The sequence below is a fragment of the Sycon ciliatum genome, chromosome 4, assembly GCF_964019385.1.
Source record: "Sycon ciliatum chromosome 4, ocSycCili1.1, whole genome shotgun sequence".
NCBI lineage: Eukaryota > Metazoa > Porifera > Calcarea > Leucosolenida > Sycettidae > Sycon > Sycon ciliatum.
The window spans coordinates 18,217,234-18,244,948 of NC_088646.1; the positions used below are offsets into that span (position 1 = coordinate 18,217,234).

Sequence of the window (27,715 nt, forward strand, 5' to 3'; positions counted from 1 at the left end):
ATACTCCACGTTATGCGCTGAGAACACAGCGCATGCCCATTGCGGCGGAAAAGATGACTTCTGCGCACCATCACGTGTAGTGAAGTATAAATCTGGCTTCAGCTGATCAGTACTACCGCTACTGCTCTCACAGTCACAACAGTGTACAGACTACACAGATCTGCCACGTGCACTCCCACAGCTGGAACTGTCAGAATATTTAGTAACCGTACTAACGTCTCCTCGGAACAGCATGATGATTCACAGGGTGGGTTTGCTGACTACTGCTGGCAGAGCCAGGCATAGTATCGACACCATCGAGGGACGTAAATCAGAACAGTTGAGGCGATCAGAAAAATGCAGAATTGAAACCATGGCACACAAACTGTTAGTATTATTACAATAGCGAGAATCAGTCCCAGACAGTATTATTACCGTATGTACACCTGTGCTGGGAGACGCGTGTGATGTTTTTAAAAGCATTAGAGGCAGTAACTTCGGCCCTGCTGTCACAATCATGCATGCAGCACAGGAGGAGGCCGAAGAGCAGCAGCATAAGTCGGGATTTTGACCAGAACTATCAAGCAGTGGAGGTATGAGGCGGATGGATGAGAGCAGCGTATCACTGTAGTGGCAGCAGGGATCAGCAGTTTGATTCGAATATTAGATAATAGAGGACAACCCAATCTGGTACACGACTTGCACATGAATCAATGAAGCCCGGAGCCACGCTGGGTTCACAAAACAGTTTAAACGGATTAAAAAAGGAGGTAAAAGTGGATAATCGAGCACACGCAAGTTCAAAAACACAGTATTACTGGAACTACTGACTTTTAGGTCAGCGGATATGGCTATCTTGCAAAACGACGTGTCCAGTCGCGTGCCATGCGATCGTGCCCGCTTCGATCACCAGTGAACTGGCGAGCAATGTTGGCAACGAGCGGGTCACTCGGATTGCAGTCAGCAAGCAGAGACGTGATGGACAGCAAGACTTTGCTGACAGTCATGGCCGGACTCCAGTTGTCCTTCAGGATATCCAAGCAAATCTCACCCTGTGCATGTGTAAGTAGCAAGTAGAGCACAGTGGAAGTTAGAATTACGGCAGGTACTCATGTAGCACGCATGCAGGATTCACATGAATCTCAGATGTACATTCTCTCTCCCTACAAATTATAACATGCTGCGGAACGAACAAGAAAGTAGCCTAAAAAATTTAAAAAAAGAAGTGCTGTCCGAGTAGGTGTCTACTGTCTATCATCCAGATCTCCAGCTCTCTCTTGCTGGCATTGCTGGTCTCTGCAATGTAGCATGAGATCATGAAATCAATACACCCACCACATCACACACACATGCCAAAACAAAACAAAGGAGATAATCTTCATTCCTGTGATGTCCTGACCGTACCTGGCTGTTAATGTTGCAGTGGTATATCCGCGTCTTGAATGTCACCTGGCGTACAAAGCAGCGAACAAAAAAACAGAAGGAGCTCAGCAATCATGAATCAAAACTGGCTGGACAGCCGTTGCACTGGACATCTGCGCACTGGAGCTGTGATTGTCTTGCACCGCTAACCTACAGCTGTCTCAAGTCAAACTAACTGACCAGTATCACAAGAACATGCAGCAGACTGAGAATCATACGCATTCATTCCTCCATAATGGGACACTATGAAAGAGGCTTCAACAATCATAACGGGACATTCACATGCCATGTTTCTTGAAATATGCCCTGTGAGACTTAATACTAAGGCTGTGTTTACATGAAGCGTTTCAACCCGGGTTGAGTTTGACCCGGGTCAGATTTCAACCCGCCATGTGCACAAAGTGAATGGCGCGTTTACATGACGCATTGCGCTTGACCCGGGTTGAAATTTCGCCCCGGGTTGTGGGGGGAGGGTTGAAATCAACCCGGGTCAAGAAAATCGTACAAACGTACTTCTGTGCGTATCTCGCGCCAGGTTTGAACAGCACTGCAGATGCAAATTTCGCGCGAACGGATTCACGTGACCATACAGGACTGTAGAAGTGGACTTTTGGTGGCATATCAGTATTTGACCCGGGTCAACTGTCTTCATGTAAACGCTCACCTCTTTGTCTGTCGTACAGACTTTCAACCCGGGCTGAACTCGACCCGGGTTGAAATTTCTCATGTAAACACAGCCTAATAGATGATATGCCAAATAACGTTCAGCTAGACCTGGGAGGGCATTGCAGAGTAGTTGCACACAAAGTTCAAAGTTGTACGGTTACCTGTGACTTGTGCTCCTGCAGATCATGAGCATATCAGCAGAGCTCAGGGCCTACTGTGTACACATTGTAGTATACTTATGCAACTGGTGTGCAATGTCTTCCAAGGCCAGTTGCACGTTATTTGGCATATCATCTATTTCTTGAAGATTATTCAAGACGAGGGAGGAGGAGGGGTGAAAGGGTTAAAGGGGAAGTTAAGGCAAAACCAAAATTTCACCAGCTGTAGTCTTCGGGGTGCTGAGTCGAATGGTCTTGGTCCGAGAAAGCTGAGACGCTCCCTTCCTACTTGAATCCCAATCGAACTCGCGCACTTCCACCGAAACTGGGTGACTGCGCCCTACTAGATGGGGATTTGTATGCAAAATGTCACTAAAAGCGCCGTTTCGTTCTTATAAAAGCACGGATGACCGCGATTGGCCCATATGTTGTAGTCTTTTAGACGCTGAGTCGACTGGTTTTGGTCCGAAAAGGCTGCGATGCAGCGTTCCTCCTTTATTCCCAATCGAACATGGTTGAACAAGCGGGCACGTGGTCCTGGGTGCCCAAATCACCTGGTCACCACGCCAGCAGGCGACAACTTTCACACCAAGGTTCAACTCGAGTGACAGGACTGTACCCAAAAAAGGTCAAACAGGCTAGTAAGTTGTACCCTGCAGGCACGGTGACCAGGTGACTGGTGTACGCAGGAGCACGTGACCGCTTGTTCAACCATGTTCGATTGGGAATAAAGGAGGAACGCTGCATCGCAGCCTTTTCGGACCAAAACCAGTCGACTCAGCGTCCAAAAGACTACAACATATGGGCCAATGGCGGTCATCCGTGGTTTTATTAGAACGAAATGGCGCCTTTAGTGACATTTTGCATACAAATCCCCATCTAGTAGGGCGCAGTCACCCAGTTTCGGTGGAAGTGCGCGAGTTCGATTGGGATTCAAGTAGGAAGGGAGCGTCTCAGCTTCCTCGGACCACGACCATTCGACTCAGCTCCCCGAAGACTACAACTGGTGAAATTTTGATTTTTGCCTTAACTTCCCCTTTAATACAGACTGGGGCTTATTTTAAGGGGATTACAATTTTCATGTCCATCATACCACCTCGCAAACTTTTTAACTTTCAATATTGGAAGTTCGCCTTCTTTTTTAGTTTTTACCATAATGCAGTGTACAGCACATGATTGCAGTTGACAGCTGTCATCACATCAATGATACTGTCATACAATACGCGTCACTGATCACAGTCAGCCTTTCGAATAATGGCAATTGGCTGGGCTCCGCGAATTAAGTGGGCTTTTTAAACAGATGAAATTTGGACCCGCAAAAGGCATAACATTTTTTCAGAGTATGATCAAAAGTGAAAGCGGGAACAAAAGAAATTAGAGAAGACATTCACCAAGAAACATTTTCCAAATTTCACTCCCATCTTGCCAATAACCTCAACACAGTCGATATGGCCCCTAAAAGGTGGTACCACCCAGCCACTTAAAGTGCACGTAGTGACCATATTATATTGGAAAAATGAAGTGTCTACTTGATTGTGCGGATTTGCGTCTTTGCATGCGAAGGTGTAGTTTGCGAAACATACTTGAAAGGAGAATATTATTTCAGGACTTCGAAGACTTCAAAAAGAAGTGATTCAACTTTGGTCATAGATTTCACTTTGTATACCAGTATCGATCTCCAGGAAGCGTGGGCATATTCTATTGAAAAGGCGATATAATATTGCAGGCCCGTCGCACCAACTTTGGAGGTGGGGCGGCCATGGGGTCCTCCCCCGGAAAAAAATTTCAAAAATTGAAGCCAATTGCAAGCATTTCCGGGTATTTGGTGCCATTTCAGTGTATGGTAACTACAATGAAAGTCTTTTTGATTCTGCAACAAACGAAGAAGACGCTACGATCGGGGACAAACGTTACCCTCCCCCGGGGAAAAAAATTCAAAAATTGAAGCCAATTGCAAGCATTTCCAGGCATTTGGTGCCATTTCAGTGTAACTTCAATGAAAGACTTTTTGCAACAAACCACGATCGGGGACAAGGATTTGTCACGTTTGCGCTAAGCTGCGCGTGCGATCATTGTGCTTTGTTGTAATGTGTTCCAAAAAAAAAAAAAAAAAACGGTCGAAAAAGTGGGGCGGCTGAGGCCCCGGCTGTGACGGCCTTGTATTGTGTTGGAAACACCCACAGCCCAGGTTAAACTGCTATCACTCATACCTTTGGTGGCTCAAATGGATAGTTGCTCGGGAACAGGATGTTGAGAAAGAAGACGCCGCCTTCGTACACAGACCCAGGCGGTCCCATGATCGTGGCCAGCCAATGATCCACCCTCTCACTAAACAAGGATGCACTGCAATCAAAACAAGTGTATGCAGTCAAACATGGCGCAGCATGAGTTTTCTGCCACACTGGAGTGGAGAAAGAGACAGTGCTAGCTGTAGTACAATACAAAGTGATGACACTAGGTTACATTATTAGGGATTACCACCAGTCACTTGACTGCAGAAATGTAGACGGTGACACAAAATGTCTTCGAGAACATATAATATTCTCTGCGGGTTCAGTATTCTCGGCATTATCATACGTTAATCCCCTTGTCGAGCATGCACACACTCTAAACACCATCATCGCACATGTGATAAATGCATTGGTACGATAAGCTCAGTGACCGTGCCAATATCGAATACTTACACATTTGCACATCACACCCACAGCAAAATGGTCACAAGTGGACATGAGTACAGGGGCACGGCCAGGACCATGATCAAGGGGTAGGGGAGGGAGTGGGGGGGGGGGGGGGGGGGATACATTATTTCCCACAAAATCTCATGTCTTGGGCCCTTTCTTCATTGCTATCTCCAGTATCCAGTATAATTGTTTTACCCCTAGTTATTATTAGAGTCACAACGCTCTGCAATTTCCAATGCCTATTGTTTTAAAATCACGCTTCCACACAAACCTTATGATACAATGTATACCGTCGCAGCATCCTCCTGGACAGTAAAACTGCAAATTTACTTTAGAATTATTTTGCGTTAATTTCACAAGGCGAGCAGAGAGATCGACTGTATATTCTAAACTGAAGTTTGATCAGGGCTACTACTTTCCGAATTTTCAGTCCCTGGCTTTAAAATTAACGAAAACAAGTCCTTTAGCGAAAGGCCGAACGTTTTCACCAACAAAAATTGTACAGTAAGATCTGTAACTAAAGACCACCGTGACTAGCGACCTGCCTGGCACTACAGACCACTTCGCCAGGCACGGACGGTCTCACATTCATACATGGTTGTGCGGTGCAAACCTCTAACTAAGGACCACCTGCCACTAAAGACCACTTTATCTGGCCCCAAGGGGTGGTCGTTAGTCACAGGTTTTACTGTCCTTGTACTGTATTTCTAGGTAAAGGGCTGCTTGATTCTATGTACCTACTCATCTACAAGGTACTACTTGTATGTATACTGTATAGTCAGTAATGTTTCTGTCCTCACCAAATACATCAGTGTATTGGCATCACTGTGTAGTGCGTATGTATTGTTGTAACTGGACTCAGCACTGTACTACAGTGAACTTCGAGAATAACAGAATTTCCATACCCAGAGCAAAGTCACATCTAAGTTGATGATCTAACTGTAATACAAAAAAAGAGACTTCGGGTGTAAGGACACTTCGCGAATAAGGACACTTTCTGATGCCCCGCCGAGTGTCGTTGTACGCAAAGTTGACTGTACTCGGCCACAACCCACATGTTCGGTCCTCCACCTTCTTCCATCATACGATTAGTAATATTACTACATGTATTAATAGGTCGCGACACTGAGTTATGTCTTGTCTCATGTCACCATCTGTGCATACGCGGTTCGGGCACACGCGCGTGCTCGCGGCTCGCGCGAACTGAACCATGTGAACCGTGAGCAGTACTTTCATCCATATTTGCATGCAACCTGCCCTTATTCATACATGTAGTATGATGTACTGATAGTGTAGCCAGTGCTGTTGTTAGTTTATGTTTCGCAAGTGGAGACAAGTTGTAGTTTGTTTTCCTCTGCTCGAATGATGTGTTTGTTCTTGCAATAAGTCCTTCCGAATAATACCTTTCTCCTTGTCTGAGTCCTGTTCCATCGTGTCTGTTGTGAGAGTCAAGTGACTTTATTAGTGAGGGTTGTGATAGCCCGGACAGCACGAGATTACGAGTCCAGTGATCCGACATTCTGGTCCTTCGAGCCGGATCCTGTTGCGATTCGTCAGGTATGGACACATCGGAACATCAGACATCAGAAGTGGACGACGGAGCGAGCGTTGCTTCTCCTCGTGAGGAAGCTGCTGCTGCCGCCGCCGCTGAGGACACGCTCGGAGAGTCAAGACATTCGAGTGATGTTTCGGTTCTCGAGAAGCTCGTGAGAGATCGAAGCAAATTGAAGAGCAGTTTCACCAGAGTGGCTGGCGAGTTGCAGCGGGAGTTTGCTAAAAGAGCACCAAGTCTGCGGTACCTAGCTAGAGATTTACAAGAAGCTGAGCAACTAGATCAAGAGATTCGGGAGCTGGTTACCAGACACAGGGAAATCTTGGAGTCAAGAGATGACGACCGGGAACTGCTCAAACTAGATGGTTGGGACAGGGCGTACAGGACGCAGCGATCCTTCCTCTCCGATGTAAGCTCATACGTAGAGCGTGAGGAAAGGATGCAGGCTTCAACACGTAGTCCCTCCGTTGGTGTTGGCAGAAGCAGTTCCAGGTCAAACTCGAGAGGCACCCTGGACTTGGATGCCATGGAACAAATGTTGATGGTAGCAGAACGTGCGCCGAATTCTGATATCCCTGGTGCCATTGGTCACACTTCGTTGCAGATGAGCAACAAGAGTCCTGTCACTGCAAGTGCTGCTGAAGTCCATGAAAGCAGTCTGGATGGCGTGCCTGCTGGCAATGCTGGTCATTCATCAAGTGGTGCTGGGCACCCAGCCATGCAGACTGTAAGTTCTAGTCTTGCTATTATGAGTGGCAGAAGATCAATGCCTGTGCTTGGTAGGACAACCCCTTCTTTGTCACCTCTACAAGTCAATAGGCCAGGTAGTGTATTGGGTACACTCACTGCATCCAGTAAGTTGGCTGGTACTACTACTAGTAGAAGTCAAGCAAGTGTGACCACCAGGTCAAGGGCACCTCAACTGGCTCTGGGTGTGGGTACACAAAGTGTGAGTGCTGTGCAAGTTGCTCAACAGCATCAAGTATTAGTTTCTGCTGTGAACAGTGGCAGTGTACCGTCAGTACCTGTGCCAGTGGCAGCTCCCTGTGCTCCACCAGTGCTAATGTCCGCACCCACAGCCACCATGCAGCTACCAACAGTGCATCAATCGGTAGCCACAGTTAGCAACACTGTGCCTTTTCCAAGTTATTGGTCAGGCCAGCAAGCATGCACCCAGGCGATGCCACCACTGCAGCCCGCGCTGCTGCAGCAGCCACAGCCGCAGACAGTTGCACCTATTGTTTCAAAACTGCCAATTTTCAATCCAGCAGCTGGACAGCTCAATCCATCGGCCTCATCGTTCAAGCCCATAAGTAGGCCAGCAGTGACCCTGCCTGTAACAGCACCAGTAACTGTTCAGTCGACACAGCTTCCACCATCCTACAAGCCGCCCACCATGCCGGTAGTAATAGAGCAAACTGTGAAGCCCATGGAACTGCCTAAGTTCAGCGGACTGGACCAGGACTACATTCCGTGGCGCCAAAGGTTCATCCGCGTCATCCATGAAAATCCCCGGTACACGAGCGATCACAAACTCGCGAGGCTGCGTGAGGCAGTGGATGGAGGCCGTGCTGCGGAGATTGTGAGAGGGATTCTGGATGGCCCGGACGCCTACAGCCATGTATGGACCGAGCTCGATGCTTGGTACGGTGGTAGCGACAGGCTAATAGAGCACCAGATTCGGGATGTAGTGAGTCAAGCACGTATTACCAGTGACGCAGACTTGAGTGGGCTGCAACGGTACGCCATCAAGCTCCGTACCACTGTCGCCAACCTCCGAGCAAGTGGTGTGAGTCCTGGAGTAGAGCTGTACATAATGGCGTCCGAGAAGGTACCCAAGCGTCTCTTGGTAAAGTATTTCGAGAGGCATGGCCAGGTCAATGACGTCTTCACGTTCTCTGCATGGCTGGTGGAGCACGTCCGCACTCTGAAGCGGGCAGCCGACAGGATTCCCACTGAACGCCCCAAAGACATCAGCAGTCAGGCTACCAGGGAACGATCCACGGCCACACACCGTACGTTTGTTGGGACTCATGACGCCGTCAGCAGCGGTGCCAAGGCATCTTGCAAGAAGTGCAGTGGGCAGCACACCCTAGCCGAATGCAGCAGCTTCAAGGCATTGCCAACTAGCAAGCGTTGGGATTTGGTGAGGTTGCTCGAGCTGTGTGCGTGTTGCCTGTCATCTGGGCACTGGGCCGCTAGCTGCAGCAAAGACACCTGCAGTAAGTGCAACAAGCGGCATCATGGTTTGCTGCATGCTGAGATGAAGGGCCAGACAGGTGCGAGGCGCGGGCGACCCTCGCCAGCTCAGAGGTCTGTCACCAACCATTCTTCCTCGTCCACAGCCAGCCGTACTGGAGCTGGCTCCATTGGCAACTCTGCTGCGGTGAACGAGAACAGCCTCAGTACGCATGGATGTGGTACCACTGCCGCATTCATGGTGTTGCAGGCCGACGTCATCGGCGAACATGGCAAGAAGATGAAGGCCACTGTGCTGCTTGACTCCGGATCGTCTTGCAGCTACATAACAGAGGATGCAGCTCACAAGCTGGAACTTGAAGGCCCGAAGTCACAAGTGGAAACGGCAGTCATCGGCGGCGGCAAGGTGACTGGGCTGAGACAACAGGTCAGCGTCAGCGTGTGCCGCACTGATGGTGACACTCCGAGCGTCACTGTGCTTGATGCCTGGGTACTGCCAGCAGTCACGGTCAACCTGCCACCAGTCGACTGGAATGCAGAGAAGAAGCACTGGTCCCACCTCCAGGACATACAGTTCCCCGACTCAGCTGGTCAGAGCATCGACCTACTGATCGGATTGAACGCTGCCAGCCTTCACACTGCGTATGAGGAGCGGAGTGGCAGTGAGGGAGGTCCGATTGCTCGGCTTACACCGCTGGGGTGGATCTGCTTTGGCCCGACGCCAATCGACGCTACTGCACCGCAGGCGTTCACACTGCATGGCGCCTCCGTATCCAGTACAGCTCAACTCGACCAAATGGTGGAGAAGTTCTGGAGCCTAGAGGCTGTTGGTATGCAGCCTACAACCACGGAGTACCTGAGCCCTGCGGAGAAGCAAGCCGAGGCCGTCACATCCCGCAGCTTGAGTTACAGCGACTGCCGATTCCAGGTTGCCATTCCGTGGAAGGGTGGCACCAAGCCGAGTGTCCAGTCCAACAAACATCTCGCTTTGCACCGTCTGGAGTCTCTGCAAAGGGCACTTGACAAGCGGCCGTCAATCAAGCTGCAGTATACGAAAGTGCTGCAGGCGTACCTGGAAAAAGGATACATTCGACGCGTCTCCGAAGCGGCTGATCTTTCCATCCCTGACCAGTGGCACCTTCCCCACTTCCCTGTGGTACGGGATGACAAGACGACAACCAAAGTTCGAGTTGTTTTCGATGCAGCTGCCAAGTGCAACGGATATTCGATCAATGACCTGATGCATGCAGGGCCTAATCTGATGAACAACCTTGTTCATGTCCTGCTGCGCTTCTGTCTGGAGCCCATTGCGATCGCCGGTGACATTACAGAGATGTTCCTTCAGGTTCAACTCGCTCCTGAAGACCGCAAGTATCATCGATTCTTGTGGCAGTCGTCACCGGGCACCATCGACACCTTTGAGTTCCTGCGGCTGGTATTTGGCATCAAAGCCTCGCCATACCTGGCTGGCAGGGCGCTCAAACAAGTGGCAGAGGAGTGCTGTTCGACGGCGGTGCCTGCTGCTAAGGAAGCTATCGACCACAGCTTCTACGTCGATGATCTGCTCAACTCCCAACCAACTGAGCAACTGGCAATCTCTGTGCGAGCTGATCTGCAGCACACTTTGGCACGAGGAGGGTTCCATATTCGGAAATGGATCACCAACTCCCCCGCAGTGCTGCAGTCCATTCCTGTTGAACACCGCGCTGTGACAGATACCCGTGACATTGTCTCTCACGAGCAGCCACCTGCGTCTCCGAAGACTCTGGGGGTCACATGGGTTGCGGCGCAAGACCAGTTCACGTTCCGCTACCCAGAGCCGGTCGACGTAGAGTACACCCGGCGAGGTGTGCTCAGCTCCATGGCGCAGCTGTTTGATCCAGGTGGCTCAAGGAAGTTGTGCCGAAGCTGAATGTGCGCTCCAAATGGCACCGCGGCGAGCAGAATGTCAAAGTAGGTGATGTCATGATTGTGCTTGAGGAGCACACACCACGAGCCCGCTGGCCACTCGGGAGAGTGCAAGCTACGTACCCCGGTGAAGATGGTGTAGTGCGCGTCGTGGACATCAAGATCAACGGCAAGATCTACCGTCGTTCAGTTGGCCGCCTTGTGCCGCTGGAGGTACCCGACGCTTCACCCGCAAACGCCATTCGCAGCGTCAACACCGGCATGACCATTGGTGACATCACCGAGTGATCAGTAATGTGTGTTCCGCTCATACTTTGCTTTCATCTTCTCACATAAATCTGTGTGTGTAATAGATTCTCACTCATAGAAGTTTCTTTTCGTTCGAGAGGGAGGTATGTTCGGTCCTCCACCTTCTTCCATCATACGATTAGTAATATTACTACATGTATTAATAGGTCGCGACACTGAGTTATGTCTTGTCTCATGTCACCATCTGTGCATACGCGGTTCGGGCACACGCGCGTGCTCGCGGCTCGCGCGAACTGAACCATGTGAACCGTGAGCAGTACTTTCATCCATATTTGCATGCAACCTGCCCTTATTCATACATGTAGTATGATGTACTGATAGTGTAGCCAGTGCTGTTGTTAGTTTATGTTTCGCAAGTGGAGACAAGTTGTAGTTTGTTTTCCTCTGCTCGAATGATGTGTTTGTTCTTGCAATAAGTCCTTCCGAATAATACCTTTCTCCTTGTCTGAGTCCTGTTCCATCGTGTCTGTTGTGAGAGTCAAGTGACTTTATTAGTGAGGGTTGTGATAGCCCGGACAGCACGAGATTACGAATCCAATCGACCTACCTGCAATTCGGCGGTGGATCCGTCAGCATGTCCGCCAACTCCTTGCGCAGCCTGAAGTATGTCAGAAATTTCAGGCCAGAACGATATCACTTCCATATACTAGTACAATGAAACTTGCTTAGTTAACACGAACAGGTCACTGGTGTAACATGAAATAGTAGTAGTAGTAGTAGTAGTAGTAGTAGTAGTAGTAGTAGTAGTAGTAGTAGTAGTAGTAGTAGTAGTAGTAGTAGTAGTAGTAGTAGTAGTAGTAGTAGTAGTAGTAGTAGTAGTAGTAGTAGTAGTAGTAGTAGTAGTAGTAGTAGTAGTAGTAGTAGTAGTAGTAGTAGTAGTAGTAGTAGTAGTAGTAGTAGTAGTAGTAGTAGTAGTAGTAGTAGTAGTAGTAGTAGTAGTAGTAGTAGTAGTAGTAGTAGTAGTAGTAGTAGTAGTAGTAGTAGTAGTAGTAGTAGTAGTAGTAGTAGTAGTAGTAGTAGTAGTAGTAGTAGTAGTAGTAGTAGTAGTAGTAGTAGTAGTAGTAGTAGTAGTAGTAGTAGTAGTAGTAGTAGTAGTAGTAGTAGTAGTAGTAGTAGTAGTAGTAGTAGTAGTAGTAGTAGTAGTAGTAGTAGTAGTAGTAGTAGTAGTAGTAGTAGTAGTAGTAGTAGTAGTAGTAGTAGTAGTAGTAGTAGTAGTAGTAGTAGTAGTAGTAGTAGTAGTAGTAGTAGTAGTAGTAGTAGTAGTAGTAGTAGTAGTAGTAGTAGTAGTAGTAGTAGTAGTAGTAGTAGTAGTAGTAGTAGTAGTAGTAGTAGTAGTAGTAGTAGTAGTAGTAGTAGTAGTAGTAGTAGTAGTAGTAGTAGTAGTAGTAGTAGTAGTAGTAGTAGTAGTAGTAGTAGTAGTAGTAGTAGTAGTAGTAGTAGTAGTAGTAGTAGTAGTAGTAGTAGTAGTAGTAGTAGTAGTAGTAGTAGTAGTAGTAGTAGTAGTAGTAGTAGTAGTAGTAGTAGTAGTAGTAGTAGTAGTAGTAGTAGTAGTAGTAGTAGTAGTAGTAGTAGTAGTAGTAGTAGTAGTAGTAGTAGTAGTAGTAGTAGTAGTAGTAGTAGTAGTAGTAGTAGTAGTAGTAGTAGTAGTAGTAGTAGTAGTAGTAGTAGTAGTAGTAGTAGTAGTAGTAGTAGTAGTAGTAGTAGTAGTAGTAGTAGTAGTAGTAGTAGTAGTAGTAGTAGTAGTAGTAGTAGTAGTAGTAGTAGTAGTAGTAGTAGTAGTAGTAGTAGTAGTAGTAGTAGTAGTAGTAGTAGTAGTAGTAGTAGTAGTAGTAGTAGTAGTAGTAGTAGTAGTAGTAGTAGTAGTAGTAGTAGTAGTAGTAGTAGTAGTAGTAGTAGTAGTAGTAGTAGTAGTAGTAGTAGTAGTAGTAGTAGTAGTAGTAGTAGTAGTAGTAGTAGTAGTAGTAGTAGTAGTAGTAGTAGTAGTAGTAGTAGTAGTAGTAGTAGTAGTAGTAGTAGTAGTAGTAGTAGTAGTAGTAGTAGTAGTAGTAGTAGTAGTAGTAGTAGTAGTAGTAGTAGTAGTAGTAGTAGTAGTAGTAGTAGTAGTAGTAGTAGTAGTAGTAGTAGTAGTAGTAGTAGTAGTAGTAGTAGTAGTAGTAGTAGTAGTAGTAGTAGTAGTAGTAGTAGTAGTAGTAGTAGTAGTAGTAGTAGTAGTAGTAGTAGTAGTAGTAGTAGTAGTAGTAGTAGTAGTAGTAGTAGTAGTAGTAGTAGTAGTAGTAGTAGTAGTAGTAGTAGTAGTAGTAGTAGTAGTAGTAGTAGTAGTAGTAGTAGTAGTAGTAGTAGTAGTAGTAGTAGTAGTAGTAGTAGTAGTAGTAGTAGTAGTAGTAGTAGTAGTAGTAGTAGTAGTAGTAGTAGTAGTAGTAGTAGTAGTAGTAGTAGTAGTAGTAGTAGTAGTAGTAGTAGTAGTAGTAGTAGTAGTAGTAGTAGTAGTAGTAGTAGTAGTAGTAGTAGTAGTAGTAGTAGTAGTAGTAGTAGTAGTAGTAGTAGTAGTAGTAGTAGTAGTAGTAGTAGTAGTAGTAGTAGTAGTAGTAGTAGTAGTAGTAGTAGTAGTAGTAGTAGTAGTAGTAGTAGTAGTAGTAGTAGTAGTAGTAGTAGTAGTAGTAGTAGTAGTAGTAGTAGTAGTAGTAGTAGTAGTAGTAGTAGTAGTAGTAGTAGTAGTAGTAGTAGTAGTAGTAGTAGTAGTAGTAGTAGTAGTAGTAGTAGTAGTAGTAGTAGTAGTAGTAGTAGTAGTAGTAGTAGTAGTAGTAGTAGTAGTAGTAGTAGTAGTAGTAGTAGTAGTAGTAGTAGTAGTAGTAGTAGTAGTAGTAGTAGTAGTAGTAGTAGTAGTAGTAGTAGTAGTAGTAGTAGTAGTAGTAGTAGTAGTAGTAGTAGTAGTAGTAGTAGTAGTAGTAGTAGTAGTAGTAGTAGTAGTAGTAGTAGTAGTAGTAGTAGTAGTAGTAGTAGTAGTAGTAGTAGTAGTAGTAGTAGTAGTAGTAGTAGTAGTAGTAGTAGTAGTAGTAGTAGTAGTAGTAGTAGTAGTAGTAGTAGTAGTAGTAGTAGTAGTAGTAGTAGTAGTAGTAGTAGTAGTAGTAGTAGTAGTAGTAGTAGTAGTAGTAGTAGTAGTAGTAGTAGTAGTAGTAGTAGTAGTAGTAGTAGTAGTAGTAGTAGTAGTAGTAGTAGTAGTAGTAGTAGTAGTAGTAGTAGTAGTAGTAGTAGTAGTAGTAGTAGTAGTAGTAGTAGTAGTAGTAGTAGTAGTAGTAGTAGTAGTAGTAGTAGTAGTAGTAGTAGTAGTAGTAGTAGTAGTAGTAGTAGTAGTAGTAGTAGTAGTAGTAGTAGTAGTAGTAGTAGTAGTAGTAGTAGTAGTAGTAGTAGTAGTAGTAGTAGTAGTAGTAGTAGTAGTAGTAGTAGTAGTAGTAGTAGTAGTAGTAGTAGTAGTAGTAGTAGTAGTAGTAGTAGTAGTAGTAGTAGTAGTAGTAGTAGTAGTAGTAGTAGTAGTAGTAGTAGTAGTAGTAGTAGTAGTAGTAGTAGTAGTAGTAGTAGTAGTAGTAGTAGTAGTAGTAGTAGTAGTAGTAGTAGTAGTAGTAGTAGTAGTAGTAGTAGTAGTAGTAGTAGTAGTAGTAGTAGTAGTAGTAGTAGTAGTAGTAGTAGTAGTAGTAGTAGTAGTAGTAGTAGTAGTAGTAGTAGTAGTAGTAGTAGTAGTAGTAGTAGTAGTAGTAGTAGTAGTAGTAGTAGTAGTAGTAGTAGTAGTAGTAGTAGTAGTAGTAGTAGTAGTAGTAGTAGTAGTAGTAGTAGTAGTAGTAGTAGTAGTAGTAGTAGTAGTAGTAGTAGTAGTAGTAGTAGTAGTAGTAGTAGTAGTAGTAGTAGTAGTAGTAGTAGTAGTAGTAGTAGTAGTAGTAGTAGTAGTAGTAGTAGTAGTAGTAGTAGTAGTAGTAGTAGTAGTAGTAGTAGTAGTAGTAGTAGTAGTAGTAGTAGTAGTAGTAGTAGTAGTAGTAGTAGTAGTAGTAGTAGTAGTAGTAGTAGTAGTAGTAGTAGTAGTAGTAGTAGTAGTAGTAGTAGTAGTAGTAGTAGTAGTAGTAGTAGTAGTAGTAGTAGTAGTAGTAGTAGTAGTAGTAGTAGTAGTAGTAGTAGTAGTAGTAGTAGTAGTAGTAGTAGTAGTAGTAGTAGTAGTAGTAGTAGTAGTAGTAGTAGTAGTAGTAGTAGTAGTAGTAGTAGTAGTAGTAGTAGTAGTAGTAGTAGTAGTAGTAGTAGTAGTAGTAGTAGTAGTAGTAGTAGTAGTAGTAGTAGTAGTAGTAGTAGTAGTAGTAGTAGTAGTAGTAGTAGTAGTAGTAGTAGTAGTAGTAGTAGTAGTAGTAGTAGTAGTAGTAGTAGTAGTAGTAGTAGTAGTAGTAGTAGTAGTAGTAGTAGTAGTAGTAGTAGTAGTAGTAGTAGTAGTAGTAGTAGTAGTAGTAGTAGTAGTAGTAGTAGTAGTAGTAGTAGTAGTAGTAGTAGTAGTAGTAGTAGTAGTAGTAGTAGTAGTAGTAGTAGTAGTAGTAGTAGTAGTAGTAGTAGTAGTAGTAGTAGTAGTAGTAGTAGTAGTAGTAGTAGTAGTAGTAGTAGTAGTAGTAGTAGTAGTAGTAGTAGTAGTAGTAGTAGTAGTAGTAGTAGTAGTAGTAGTAGTAGTAGTAGTAGTAGTAGTAGTAGTAGTAGTAGTAGTAGTAGTAGTAGTAGTAGTAGTAGTAGTAGTAGTAGTAGTAGTAGTAGTAGTAGTAGTAGTAGTAGTAGTAGTAGTAGTAGTAGTAGTAGTAGTAGTAGTAGTAGTAGTAGTAGTAGTAGTAGTAGTAGTAGTAGTAGTAGTAGTAGTAGTAGTAGTAGTAGTAGTAGTAGTAGTAGTAGTAGTAGTAGTAGTAGTAGTAGTAGTAGTAGTAGTAGTAGTAGTAGTAGTAGTAGTAGTAGTAGTAGTAGTAGTAGTAGTAGTAGTAGTAGTAGTAGTAGTAGTAGTAGTAGTAGTAGTAGTAGTAGTAGTAGTAGTAGTAGTAGTAGTAGTAGTAGTAGTAGTAGTAGTAGTAGTAGTAGTAGTAGTAGTAGTAGTAGTAGTAGTAGTAGTAGTAGTAGTAGTAGTAGTAGTAGTAGTAGTAGTAGTAGTAGTAGTAGTAGTAGTAGTAGTAGTAGTAGTAGTAGTAGTAGTAGTAGTAGTAGTAGTAGTAGTAGTAGTAGTAGTAGTAGTAGTAGTAGTAGTAGTAGTAGTAGTAGTAGTAGTAGTAGTAGTAGTAGTAGTAGTAGTAGTAGTAGTAGTAGTAGTAGTAGTAGTAGTAGTAGTAGTAGTAGTAGTAGTAGTAGTAGTAGTAGTAGTAGTAGTAGTAGTAGTAGTAGTAGTAGTAGTAGTAGTAGTAGTAGTAGTAGTAGTAGTAGTAGTAGTAGTAGTAGTAGTAGTAGTAGTAGTAGTAGTAGTAGTAGTAGTAGTAGTAGTAGTAGTAGTAGTAGTAGTAGTAGTAGTAGTAGTAGTAGTAGTAGTAGTAGTAGTAGTAGTAGTAGTAGTAGTAGTAGTAGTAGTAGTAGTAGTAGTAGTAGTAGTAGTAGTAGTAGTAGTAGTAGTAGTAGTAGTAGTAGTAGTAGTAGTAGTAGTAGTAGTAGTAGTAGTAGTAGTAGTAGTAGTAGTAGTAGTAGTAGTAGTAGTAGTAGTAGTAGTAGTAGTAGTAGTAGTAGTAGTAGTAGTAGTAGTAGTAGTAGTAGTAGTAGTAGTAGTAGTAGTAGTAGTAGTAGTAGTAGTAGTAGTAGTAGTAGTAGTAGTAGTAGTAGTAGTAGTAGTAGTAGTAGTAGTAGTAGTAGTAGTAGTAGTAGTAGTAGTAGTAGTAGTAGTAGTAGTAGTAGTAGTAGTAGTAGTAGTAGTAGTAGTAGTAGTAGTAGTAGTAGTAGTAGTAGTAGTAGTAGTAGTAGTAGTAGTAGTAGTAGTAGTAGTAGTAGTAGTAGTAGTAGTAGTAGTAGTAGTAGTAGTAGTAGTAGTAGTAGTAGTAGTAGTAGTAGTAGTAGTAGTAGTAGTAGTAGTAGTAGTAGTAGTAGTAGTAGTAGTAGTAGTAGTAGTAGTAGTAGTAGTAGTAGTAGTAGTAGTAGTAGTAGTAGTAGTAGTAGTAGTAGTAGTAGTAGTAGTAGTAGTAGTAGTAGTAGTAGTAGTAGTAGTAGTAGTAGTAGTAGTAGTAGTAGTAGTAGTAGTAGTAGTAGTAGTAGTAGTAGTAGTAGTAGTAGTAGTAGTAGTAGTAGTAGTAGTAGTAGTAGTAGTAGTAGTAGTAGTAGTAGTAGTAGTAGTAGTAGTAGTAGTAGTAGTAGTAGTAGTAGTAGTAGTAGTAGTAGTAGTAGTAGTAGTAGTAGTAGTAGTAGTAGTAGTAGTAGTAGTAGTAGTAGTAGTAGTAGTAGTAGTAGTAGTAGTAGTAGTAGTAGTAGTAGTAGTAGTAGTAGTAGTAGTAGTAGTAGTAGTAGTAGTAGTAGTAGTAGTAGTAGTAGTAGTAGTAGTAGTAGTAGTAGTAGTAGTAGTAGTAGTAGTAGTAGTAGTAGTAGTAGTAGTAGTAGTAGTAGTAGTAGTAGTAGTAGTAGTAGTAGTAGTAGTAGTAGTAGTAGTAGTAGTAGTAGTAGTAGTAGTAGTAGTAGTAGTAGTAGTAGTAGTAGTAGTAGTAGTAGTAGTAGTAGTAGTAGTAGTAGTAGTAGTAGTAGTAGTAGTAGTAGTAGTAGTAGTAGTAGTAGTAGTAGTAGTAGTAGTAGTAGTAGTAGTAGTAGTAGTAGTAGTAGTAGTAGTAGTAGTAGTAGTAGTAGTAGTAGTAGTAGTAGTAGTAGTAGTAGTAGTAGTAGTAGTAGTAGTAGTAGTAGTAGTAGTAGTAGTAGTAGTAGTAGTAGTAGTAGTAGTAGTAGTAGTAGTAGTAGTAGTAGTAGTAGTAGTAGTAGTAGTAGTAGTAGTAGTAGTAGTAGTAGTAGTAGTAGTAGTAGTAGTAGTAGTAGTAGTAGTAGTAGTAGTAGTAGTAGTAGTAGTAGTAGTAGTAGTAGTAGTAGTAGTAGTAGTAGTAGTAGTAGTAGTAGTAGTAGTAGTAGTAGTAGTAGTAGTAGTAGTAGTAGTAGTAGTAGTAGTAGTAGTAGTAGTAGTAGTAGTAGTAGTAGTAGTAGTAGTAGTAGTAGTAGTAGTAGTAGTAGTAGTAGTAGTAGTAGTAGTAGTAGTAGTAGTAGTAGTAGTAGTAGTAGTAGTAGTAGTAGTAGTAGTAGTAGTAGTAGTAGTAGTAGTAGTAGTAGTAGTAGTAGTAGTAGTAGTAGTAGTAGTAGTAGTAGTAGTAGTAGTAGTAGTAGTAGTAGTAGTAGTAGTAGTAGTAGTAGTAGTAGTAGTAGTAGTAGTAGTAGTAGTAGTAGTAGTAGTAGTAGTAGTAGTAGTAGTAGTAGTAGTAGTAGTAGTAGTAGTAGTAGTAGTAGTAGTAGTAGTAGTAGTAGTAGTAGTAGTAGTAGTAGTAGTAGTAGTAGTAGTAGTAGTAGTAGTAGTAGTAGTAGTAGTAGTAGTAGTAGTAGTAGTAGTAGTAGTAGTAGTAGTAGTAGTAGTAGTAGTAGTAGTAGTAGTAGTAGTAGTAGTAGTAGTAGTAGTAGTAGTAGTAGTAGTAGTAGTAGTAGTAGTAGTAGTAGTAGTAGTAGTAGTAGTAGTAGTAGTAGTAGTAGTAGTAGTAGTAGTAGTAGTAGTAGTAGTAGTAGTAGTAGTAGTAGTAGTAGTAGTAGTAGTAGTAGTAGTAGTAGTAGTAGTAGTAGTAGTAGTAGTAGTAGTAGTAGTAGTAGTAGTAGTAGTAGTAGTAGTAGTAGTAGTAGTAGTAGTAGTAGTAGTAGTAGTAGTAGTAGTAGTAGTAGTAGTAGTAGTAGTAGTAGTAGTAGTAGTAGTAGTAGTAGTAGTAGTAGTAGTAGTAGTAGTAGTAGTAGTAGTAGTAGTAGTAGTAGTAGTAGTAGTAGTAGTAGTAGTAGTAGTAGTAGTAGTAGTAGTAGTAGTAGTAGTAGTAGTAGTAGTAGTAGTAGTAGTAGTAGTAGTAGTAGTAGTAGTAGTAGTAGTAGTAGTAGTAGTAGTAGTAGTAGTAGTAGTAGTAGTAGTAGTAGTAGTAGTAGTAGTAGTAGTAGTAGTAGTAGTAGTAGTAGTAGTAGTAGTAGTAGTAGTAGTAGTAGTAGTAGTAGTAGTAGTAGTAGTAGTAGTAGTAGTAGTAGTAGTAGTAGTAGTAGTAGTAGTAGTAGTAGTAGTAGTAGTAGTAGTAGTAGTAGTAGTAGTAGTAGTAGTAGTAGTAGTAGTAGTAGTAGTAGTAGTAGTAGTAGTAGTAGTAGTAGTAGTAGTAGTAGTAGTAGTAGTAGTAGTAGTAGTAGTAGTAGTAGTAGTAGTAGTAGTAGTAGTAGTAGTAGTAGTAGTAGTAGTAGTAGTAGTAGTAGTAGTAGTAGTAGTAGTAGTAGTAGTAGTAGTAGTAGTAGTAGTAGTAGTAGTAGTAGTAGTAGTAGTAGTAGTAGTAGTAGTAGTAGTAGTAGTAGTAGTAGTAGTAGTAGTAGTAGTAGTAGTAGTAGTAGTAGTAGTAGTAGTAGTAGTAGTAGTAGTAGTAGTAGTAGTAGTAGTAGTAGTAGTAGTAGTAGTAGTAGTAGTAGTAGTAGTAGTAGTAGTAGTAGTAGTAGTAGTAGTAGTAGTAGTAGTAGTAGTAGTAGTAGTAGTAGTAGTAGTAGTAGTAGTAGTAGTAGTAGTAGTAGTAGTAGTAGTAGTAGTAGTAGTAGTAGTAGTAGTAGTAGTAGTAGTAGTAGTAGTAGTAGTAGTAGTAGTAGTAGTAGTAGTAGTAGTAGTAGTAGTAGTAGTAGTAGTAGTAGTAGTAGTAGTAGTAGTAGTAGTAGTAGTAGTAGTAGTAGTAGTAGTAGTAGTAGTAGTAGTAGTAGTAGTAGTAGTAGTAGTAGTAGTAGTAGTAGTAGTAGTAGTAGTAGTAGTAGTAGTAGTAGTAGTAGTAGTAGTAGTAGTAGTAGTAGTAGTAGTAGTAGTAGTAGTAGTAGTAGTAGTAGTAGTAGTAGTAGTAGTAGTAGTAGTAGTAGTAGTAGTAGTAGTAGTAGTAGTAGTAGTAGTAGTAGTAGTAGTAGTAGTAGTAGTAGTAGTAGTAGTAGTAGTAGTAGTAGTAGTAGTAGTAGTAGTAGTAGTAGTAGTAGTAGTAGTAGTAGTAGTAGTAGTAGTAGTAGTAGTAGTAGTAGTAGTAGTAGTAGTAGTAGTAGTAGTAGTAGTAGTAGTAGTAGTAGTAGTAGTAGTAGTAGTAGTAGTAGTAGTAGTAGTAGTAGTAGTAGTAGTAGTAGTAGTAGTAGTAGTAGTAGTAAAACAATTTGTCCTCCGCGCTTGCTGCCTCCGCGCGCGTCCTTTGCACTGAGGATATAGACCCTTCGTGCACCGAGGCTCTTACCGCGGCTCGCCTAGTCCCTTTGGACAAATCCCCAGGGGTGAGACCTACAGCCGTTGGGGAGGTTTTCAGGCGCATTTTGGTCGCGCGATCATGAAAATTATCGAGAGCGACGTTAGGTACACCACTGCACCACGACAGCTTTGCGTTGGCGTTCTCTCTGCTTGCGAGGCCTCGGTGCATGCCATGGATAGTCTGTTCAATCTTGACAGCACTGACGCCATATTGCTTGTTGATGCATCCAATGCATTTAACTCATTAAACAGAGCAGCAGCACTGCATAACGTCCCCATTCTTTGCCCTGCTCTAGGCCAAGTCTTCAAGAACACGTACAAAAGTCCCTCCCGCCTGTTTGTCACAGGTGGCGGCGAGATTCTTTCACGCGAGGGAACATGCCAAGGGGACCCTTTAGCAATGGCGATCTATGCGGTAGCGATCATGCCTCTCATTAATTCTCTATCCACTCAATGTCCCAACACAACACAGGTCTGGTATGCGGACGATGATTCGGCTGCTGGTACTGTGAGCAATGTATTCGACTATTGGTCCACACTTAGTGAAATCGGCCCAGAATATGGATACTACCCCAATGCATCAAAGACCGTCCTTCTTGTAAAGGAGGCACGTGCGGATGAGGCCCGCCGCATCTTTTCTGGCACGGGAATTAGCATCATGACAGAGGGCTGCAGATATCTTGGGGGCGCGCTGGGATCGGATGAATTCCGCGAATCATTCATCCGGGAGAGGGTTGACAAGTGGGTTGCAGAGGTCGATCGCCTTGCGGAGCTTGCTGTCACCCAGCCCCATGCGGCATATACTGTACTCGTGCGCAGCATAATTTCTCGTTGGCGATACTGTCTAAGGGCGGTCAGCTGTGAGGCTACACAGTTTGCGAAACTGGATCAGGCCATTCGGGAAAAATTGTTGCCCGCAGTCTCCGACATGATTTTGCAAGATGATGACCCGCTGCGATGTTTAATTTCACTGCCTTGTCGAATGGGTGGGTTAGGTATCCCCAAGATCTCAGATTCTTGCGGGGTCGCGCACATAGAGTGCGAGCACACGGTGCGTCCCATTGTCGAATTGTGTGTGCCTCAATTACAGGAACAGCCTGCAGCATCATCTAGGTCTCAAAGCCTAGATGGGTCTCAAAGCCTTGATGTTGCATCGCCTCCTGCCGAATTGTCGGCGGCTTCTCCCAACACGCAATCATACGGTGTTGGAGAGGATGCAGGTGAGGAGGATGGTGATGATTGGCCGCCGCCACGACCTCCTGTGACAGCTTCATCTCACGGAGCTCGCAGCCTCATCAGCAATGCAGTCATGGAGTGTCGCAGGCGCCTGCAGAATACCCGCAAGAACAGAGTTCGTCAAGAACAACAGGCTCTCAACAGCATCAAGGACAGTTTGTCTGAAAGCCAACGGTTTCTGGTAAACATTTGCAGTGGTGCCAGCAAAGGAGTCTCATCCTGGCTCACGTCATCGCCAGGAGTTGCCAATGGTACGGTATTGAATCGCTCGGATTTCAGAGACGCTATCGCCATTCGTTACGGCTTGCAGCTGGATGGCCTATCCCCAAATTGTGTGTGTGGCAAGGCAATGACGGTGGACCATGCGATGACCTGCCCTTGCGGAGGGTATCCATCCGCCAGACACAATGAGGTCCGGGATCTCCTAGCAGATGTAATGCGTGGAGTTATTCAAGACGTGGAGGTCGAGCCGAAGCTCCTTCCATATCAGGAGGAGCAGCTCCAGGGGGTGACGGCGAATCGCTCCGTTGAGGCTCGTGTTAATATACGGGCTCGTGGTTTTTGGACGCGGCAGCAGGAGGCCTTCTTCGATATCCGGGTGACGCACCCTAGGGCCAGCCTGCTGTCGTGTTCCAAAAGTCACGAGTCAATTGGAGCGTAACGAAGGAGAGAAGAGGCGGCAGTATGGCGAGAGGATCAATACAGTTGATAGAGGAAGTTTCACTCCGCTGGTGTTCGCGCCAAATGGCATGGCTGGGAAGGAATGCACCATATTTTTGAAATATCTGGTTAGCCTGATTCTCGAGAAGAATATCGATCTATCGTACTCTGTTGTGATGAGTCATTTGCGCTGCCGTTTATCGTTTTGTCTCCTTCGTTGGTGCATCACTTGTTTGCGTGGCTGCAGAGCATCCTATCGTACTAAGCGCTCTGCAAATTTTGTTCATGAATGTCGTGTACTGTCGCGTGTTTAAATGTCTTGCTCAGTTTGCAAAAGATCTCCAGGTATGGTTCTTTTTTTCTTCTTTTTTTTTGTTTTTTTTTGTTTTTCTATTACGAATGCCCTCTTCAGTGTAATCCCTGTTTCGTGCCTTGGAGTTACATTTGTGTTCTTTTCTTGTTTTCTCGCTAGCTTCTCTGATTATTGATTTTGAATTGCCTTCATCATTGTTTTGCTTTGAATCTCTTTTTCGTTTTTGTTCCTTTTCCATATTTATAACTTTGGGTTCTTTCAAATAAAGATTTTGAGTAGTAGTAGTAGTGGTAGTAGTAGTAGTAGTAGTAGTAGTAGTAGTAGTAGTAGTAGTAGTAGTAGTAGTAGTAGTAGTAGTAGTAGTAGTAGTAGTAGTAGTAGTAGTGGTAGTAGTAGTAGTAGTAGTAGTAGTAGTAGTAGTAGTAGTAGTAGTAGTAGTAGTAGTAGTAGTAGTAGTAGTAGTAGTAGTAGTAGTAGTAGTAGTAGTAGTAGTAGTAGTAGTAGTAGTAGTAGTAGTAGTAGTAGTAGTAGTAGTTTTTTCTTTTGTATGAATCTCAATTCTATGGTTTCATTTCTGGCGGTGTTCAAGCAGTTCTGGTTTGGATGTTTTTCTTTCCTTTTCCTTCCCCTTTTTCATGTATAAACATTGCTGTTGCCATTAATATTTGTTATCTTTCTATTTTGTTACAATTTTGCTGTTCACCTTTTGAATTCATTGCCCTCCTTGCATTCACATCTTCATTGCTTTGTGCTTTCAATAAAAACACATTTCAGTAGTAGTAGTAGTAGTAGTAGTAGTAGTATAATTTATTATTTTGATAGGGAAGGCCCTACAGACGTTGCCGTCTTGTTACAGAAATATGGGCGAATACAAATCCAGATTTTTAAGTTGTTATTTTGGGTCTGATTCAGTCTTTTCCATGTGACTATAGAGATATATTCGTTAGGCCACACCGTTTTTTTCTATGTTTCGCGTCACCTTATTCGATGAAATCAATGAGGGAGGGCGAAAAAAATAAAAAAGCCATCCAAAAAAAAACAGTGTACGTGCATTGCATTTGTGTACAGTGAAGCGAAGTGGCACTGTTCATGTACATTGGCATGTACATGAATACATGAGTGTATCCCCTCTGCCATGCTTGTGGTCCAAACACAGGCGGCATGGTGATTGTGTGACTTGTGGCCCAGCTTATTGCACACACATGTACAATGTCATGTACATGTGTGTGAGCTGAGTTACATTTTCCGGTTTAATTTCTGGGTTTGCATTAAATTTGTATTGCATTTTCGAAAAGAAAAAAATTTTGTTCCGTTTTTTTGTTTTTGAACTCCGGCTGTGAAATACATGCGCTGGGGACGCGAAACATAGATAAAAAATGGTGTGGCCTTAAGTGCCTACACACAAGCTCGGGTAGAATCATGGTTCCATTGCCAAACGATTCGAGGACAGGCACTATGATGAAACCAGAGCATCCGACCCGTTTGCCTATGTAGCCGAGGTCTAGGGCTATTACAGTATTAGGATCCCAGTGCGGGGTTGGGTGCAAAAAGAAAGTCGTAGGACACTTGGCATGCACGCTAGCTCGTGGCTGACCACAGTTAGAAAATAAGGAACGCAAACCGACCCATCGCAGCTGAGTGAAGGCAAAACAACAAAATAATTCTGGACAGCTTTTAACATGGAAGCAGGATAAGCAAAACAAATCTCAGATCCTCAAAACGCTCATCTTAAAGTTAAAGGGATCAAGGAGCCATAGATGGATTGCGGTGAAAGCCATGTGTGCAAATCTACCAATATAAGGGTGTTTCCCCTCAAGAAGCCTGCCATATACTTCAGTATGACTTGTATGGAGTTTGCCATCCAGCAGTCTTCCAAATATAGGAAATTACCATCACCCATATATGGGATCAGACATCCAGCCAAGTCACCTGATGCAATGATGTAATCGAAATCCACCTTTTATAATTACCGTAAAGTCGCGGATAAAAGCCGGGTTTGCATACAAGCACATCGCAGATAGGAGCCTGAAAATCAAACGGGTCAAATGCATATAAGCCTGTCGCGCGTAGAAGCCTGGCTTCTATGCAAGCGCGGATCGGGTAGGTCAAGAGTGCATGCGCTATGCACGGTGCATAGTAAAACTGGTGCCATACCGGTAGTCAGTGGTAGATCTACGCGTGTCACGCGTAGAAGCCTGGCATACAAGCCTGGCAAAAATATCAGCGGTGCATATAAGCATGGTTTGCATACAAGCCTGATGCAGAAAGCGGCTTATATGCTTATAAGCCGGGCTTTTATCTGCGACTTTACGGTATACAGGAGTGGCAGGACAAGGGACAAGACTGGTGACATCAAACAACATATCAGACTATGCATGGATGTGAGCACATTGTGGACGGGGCAGAGGTACTGTCGTGGACATGGAAATCCGTTCGATCGCACGTGCAGTGGCCCCAGGGCGCTGGCCATGCAGTCGTCAGTACGCATACCGTACATACACATTCGTTTATGCGCTGCAGCGCGCTGGTCGCATCGGATCAACATGTGCACTGCATGCAACGTTCTGTACGTACTGAAGGCGCCGGGCCTCGTCATTCAACCGGATGTCCATGTTCACGACAGTACCATGCAATGATATCAATACAATACATGTACTCACCTGCGATTTGTGGGGTTGTTCGATGAGGTTGCAGCTCTCGACGAACGACCGCTTGTTTGTTTGGGCGCCGGTCGGCCCAAGGGTGCGCTTGGCGGGGCTTCTGGCTGCAGTCTGGGGGTTGTGCTTGGCGAAGACGTGCTTGCCTCAACTTCCGCGTCGGCACTGGAAGCTGTGCTAGGTTGAGCTTCCGGTTCTGTGGTGGTGGCAGCCGTTCTCACTGGGGCAGGTTGTGCCTGAGACCGTCTAGTTTCTTCTACGCTGGTGCTACTCATTGCTACTGCCTGTACTGGTGTGTCTGACATACTGACGATGCTGCTGCTGCTGCTGCCAGTGCTGGTGACGGGACACTACTGATTGAAGCTGCAGGAAAAAAACATGACAGACATCAGCCGTAGTCGGATATGTAGATCTTTTTTATTCTCTGAACTGCACACGAAGCCAGCGATACTTTTATGGACCGACCAAGAAAGAAATGCATCGCTTATAAGCGGGATTTGCCATATTTGTAATTTGTTGAAGGTTGGCCACATGTGCTTGTATTACCAGTATGGAATGTGAAGATTGCACAGAAAAACGGCAAACATTGTATTTTGATGGCGTCAGGGTGTTGCGGGTTCACTTATAAGTCCATGCGCTTACTACATTCTAGTGTATTTGAGGGTGCGCTTATGCCCGGATATAGGCACACATGCTTTTATTCGCGTCACGACGGGATGCATGTAATTAACACCCACCCACATTCATGCACGCGGCCAGGATGCAGACATCAAGCTGGTATACACAGTCCGCGAATAGTGATCGACTGTTGCGACTTGAGCCCATCGGCTCCAGCCGTATTCACTGCAGGCCTAGTTTACACCGGAGTCTTCATCACTCTGATGATGGTCAATTATATTCAATGGCCAAGTCGGGATCTGTCATAACCACGGCCGTATTGCGTAAATACGGAAAGAAAATTGATGTGTGACTTGATGTGCGAGGGAAAGGATACAGTCATACATGTACACAGTGACATGATGATGCAACCTGAACATGAAGGAAAAGGGTACAAAGGTCAAATGATGGCTGGCTGGCTGGATGGACCATGATGGGCTGGGTGTTCGCAGCATGTCATGCCTACAGAAGCTGGTGCACTGGACCATGCGGCTATAACTAAAGGTAAATGCAGCCCGCCACTCGTCCACTTCAGGTGCCCGCGAGAGGTTGGTGGTGAGACACTACACGCAGACCTCGCGGCTTTATCATCGTACCCAGCGGATAGTCGGGTGGCCAGGCGAAGCCAAGGGCTCAAATCCGGCTAACTCTACTATTTTTCCATATCTCCCAGTGTGTTTGCTTCCATGCAGTCAATACAAAGACTGTCCGCCATGCCTACTGCCCTGTTGGTTGTAGAAAGAACAAGAGTCTGCAACGTTCACATACTAATATCTAACGCACGTATTAAAACACGATGGCACTAGCAAGTAAGCAGTTATCATGGTTACACGCGGGTACCGCGTAGGCTGTACCCTCCAAGTGCAAAATGAGACGGCGACGTGCGACAAGAAGTGCAACTCCTGCCAATGACAATTACGCCAATGGTCCGATTGTGATTACGCTAGCCGACCAAGTACAGAGAGGAAGGGCGGACGCGACAGCAGCCTGCTCCGATCCAAAACAAGCCCATCAACACGGCATAGGTCCACCACCCCGGCACGTCCCATGACGCGGAGGCACGGGCAGGCCGGGTGACGGACCCGGCGTGACTCAGTTGCACGGACGCTGAAACTTCTCCGAACTGGGCTAGGCTCGACAGAGTCAAAAAGAAAGTACTGCACCCGCCTACAGCCAAATACTGGACGAGGTACCGCTCAAACCTGCAGCTTATCAAGCAAATCAGCTACACGCGGATAATGAGAGAAAAAACGTGACAATAGCCTGAGTACAGCTAAGCAAAGTCATGAGAAGATGTAGCAGTCCTTTGTCGTCCCCTAGACATCCTGTGACTCACCACAGCCAACAGACGGATCACAGAGGAATAGCCATGAAGTAACTCACGTTCCTCAACGCTCCCTCCGGGACTGGAGTGATCCACAAAACGGCTACACCCTCCTCAGTGCGTGTCGACAGTTTCTCTTCTCCCAGTGTACCGTATGACAAGGACCTCAAGAAGGCTGAAGTCGACCAAAGGGCAAATCAAGTCTGCACACGTCCACACGCAAGGACACAACGCACAGACAAGCCGGTGAGTGAGACCAACATTCAAAAGGCTATCCCAACCATCAATGCACCAATACTTACCCTCGTACCAACGTTGCTTCTCCTGGAATGAGCAAAGCAAGGGTGCAGCCACAACTCACTTCTGACTCGTCACCCAAGCCACGTCTGGGTGATGAAAAGGGTCGACGGTTTTCATCCTTGATATGACCGGTCTGACTCTGTGCTGCGCCGTGGCTGCATTTGCCTGATCAGAGCGCGATATAATGTGCATGCATTTACTGGTGACTCGACTGGTCATGATATGCATGACCGGTGTACAAAAAAAGAGGAC

At 44.1% G+C, this 27,715-nt stretch overlaps 1 protein-coding gene across 3 annotated transcripts; it reads right to left on the reverse strand.

The window, feature by feature from the left end:
* Nucleotides 1-287: 287 nt before the first annotated feature.
* LOC135814800 (ubiquitin-conjugating enzyme E2-17 kDa-like) lies at nucleotides 288-27,615 on the reverse strand. Of its 3 annotated transcripts, none has more exons than XM_065327973.1 (7): nucleotides 27,466-27,615; nucleotides 27,223-27,366; nucleotides 25,186-25,545; nucleotides 11,422-11,472; nucleotides 4,436-4,568; nucleotides 1,384-1,428; nucleotides 288-1,031 (listed from the first exon to the last, which is right to left on the reverse strand). In XM_065327973.1, the coding sequence occupies exons 3-7, from the start codon at nucleotides 25,485-25,487 to the stop codon at nucleotides 831-833; spliced, it is 732 nt and encodes a 243-aa protein (XP_065184045.1). In that variant the 5' UTR covers nucleotides 25,488-25,545; nucleotides 27,223-27,366; nucleotides 27,466-27,615; the 3' UTR covers nucleotides 288-830. The 3 variants fall into 3 exon arrangements, with proteins under 3 accessions (XP_065184045.1, XP_065184046.1, XP_065184047.1); XM_065327974.1 differs by having other exon boundaries at nucleotides 27,176-27,366; XM_065327975.1 differs by lacking the exon at nucleotides 11,422-11,472.
* Between the last annotated feature and the right edge of the window lie 100 nt (nucleotides 27,616-27,715).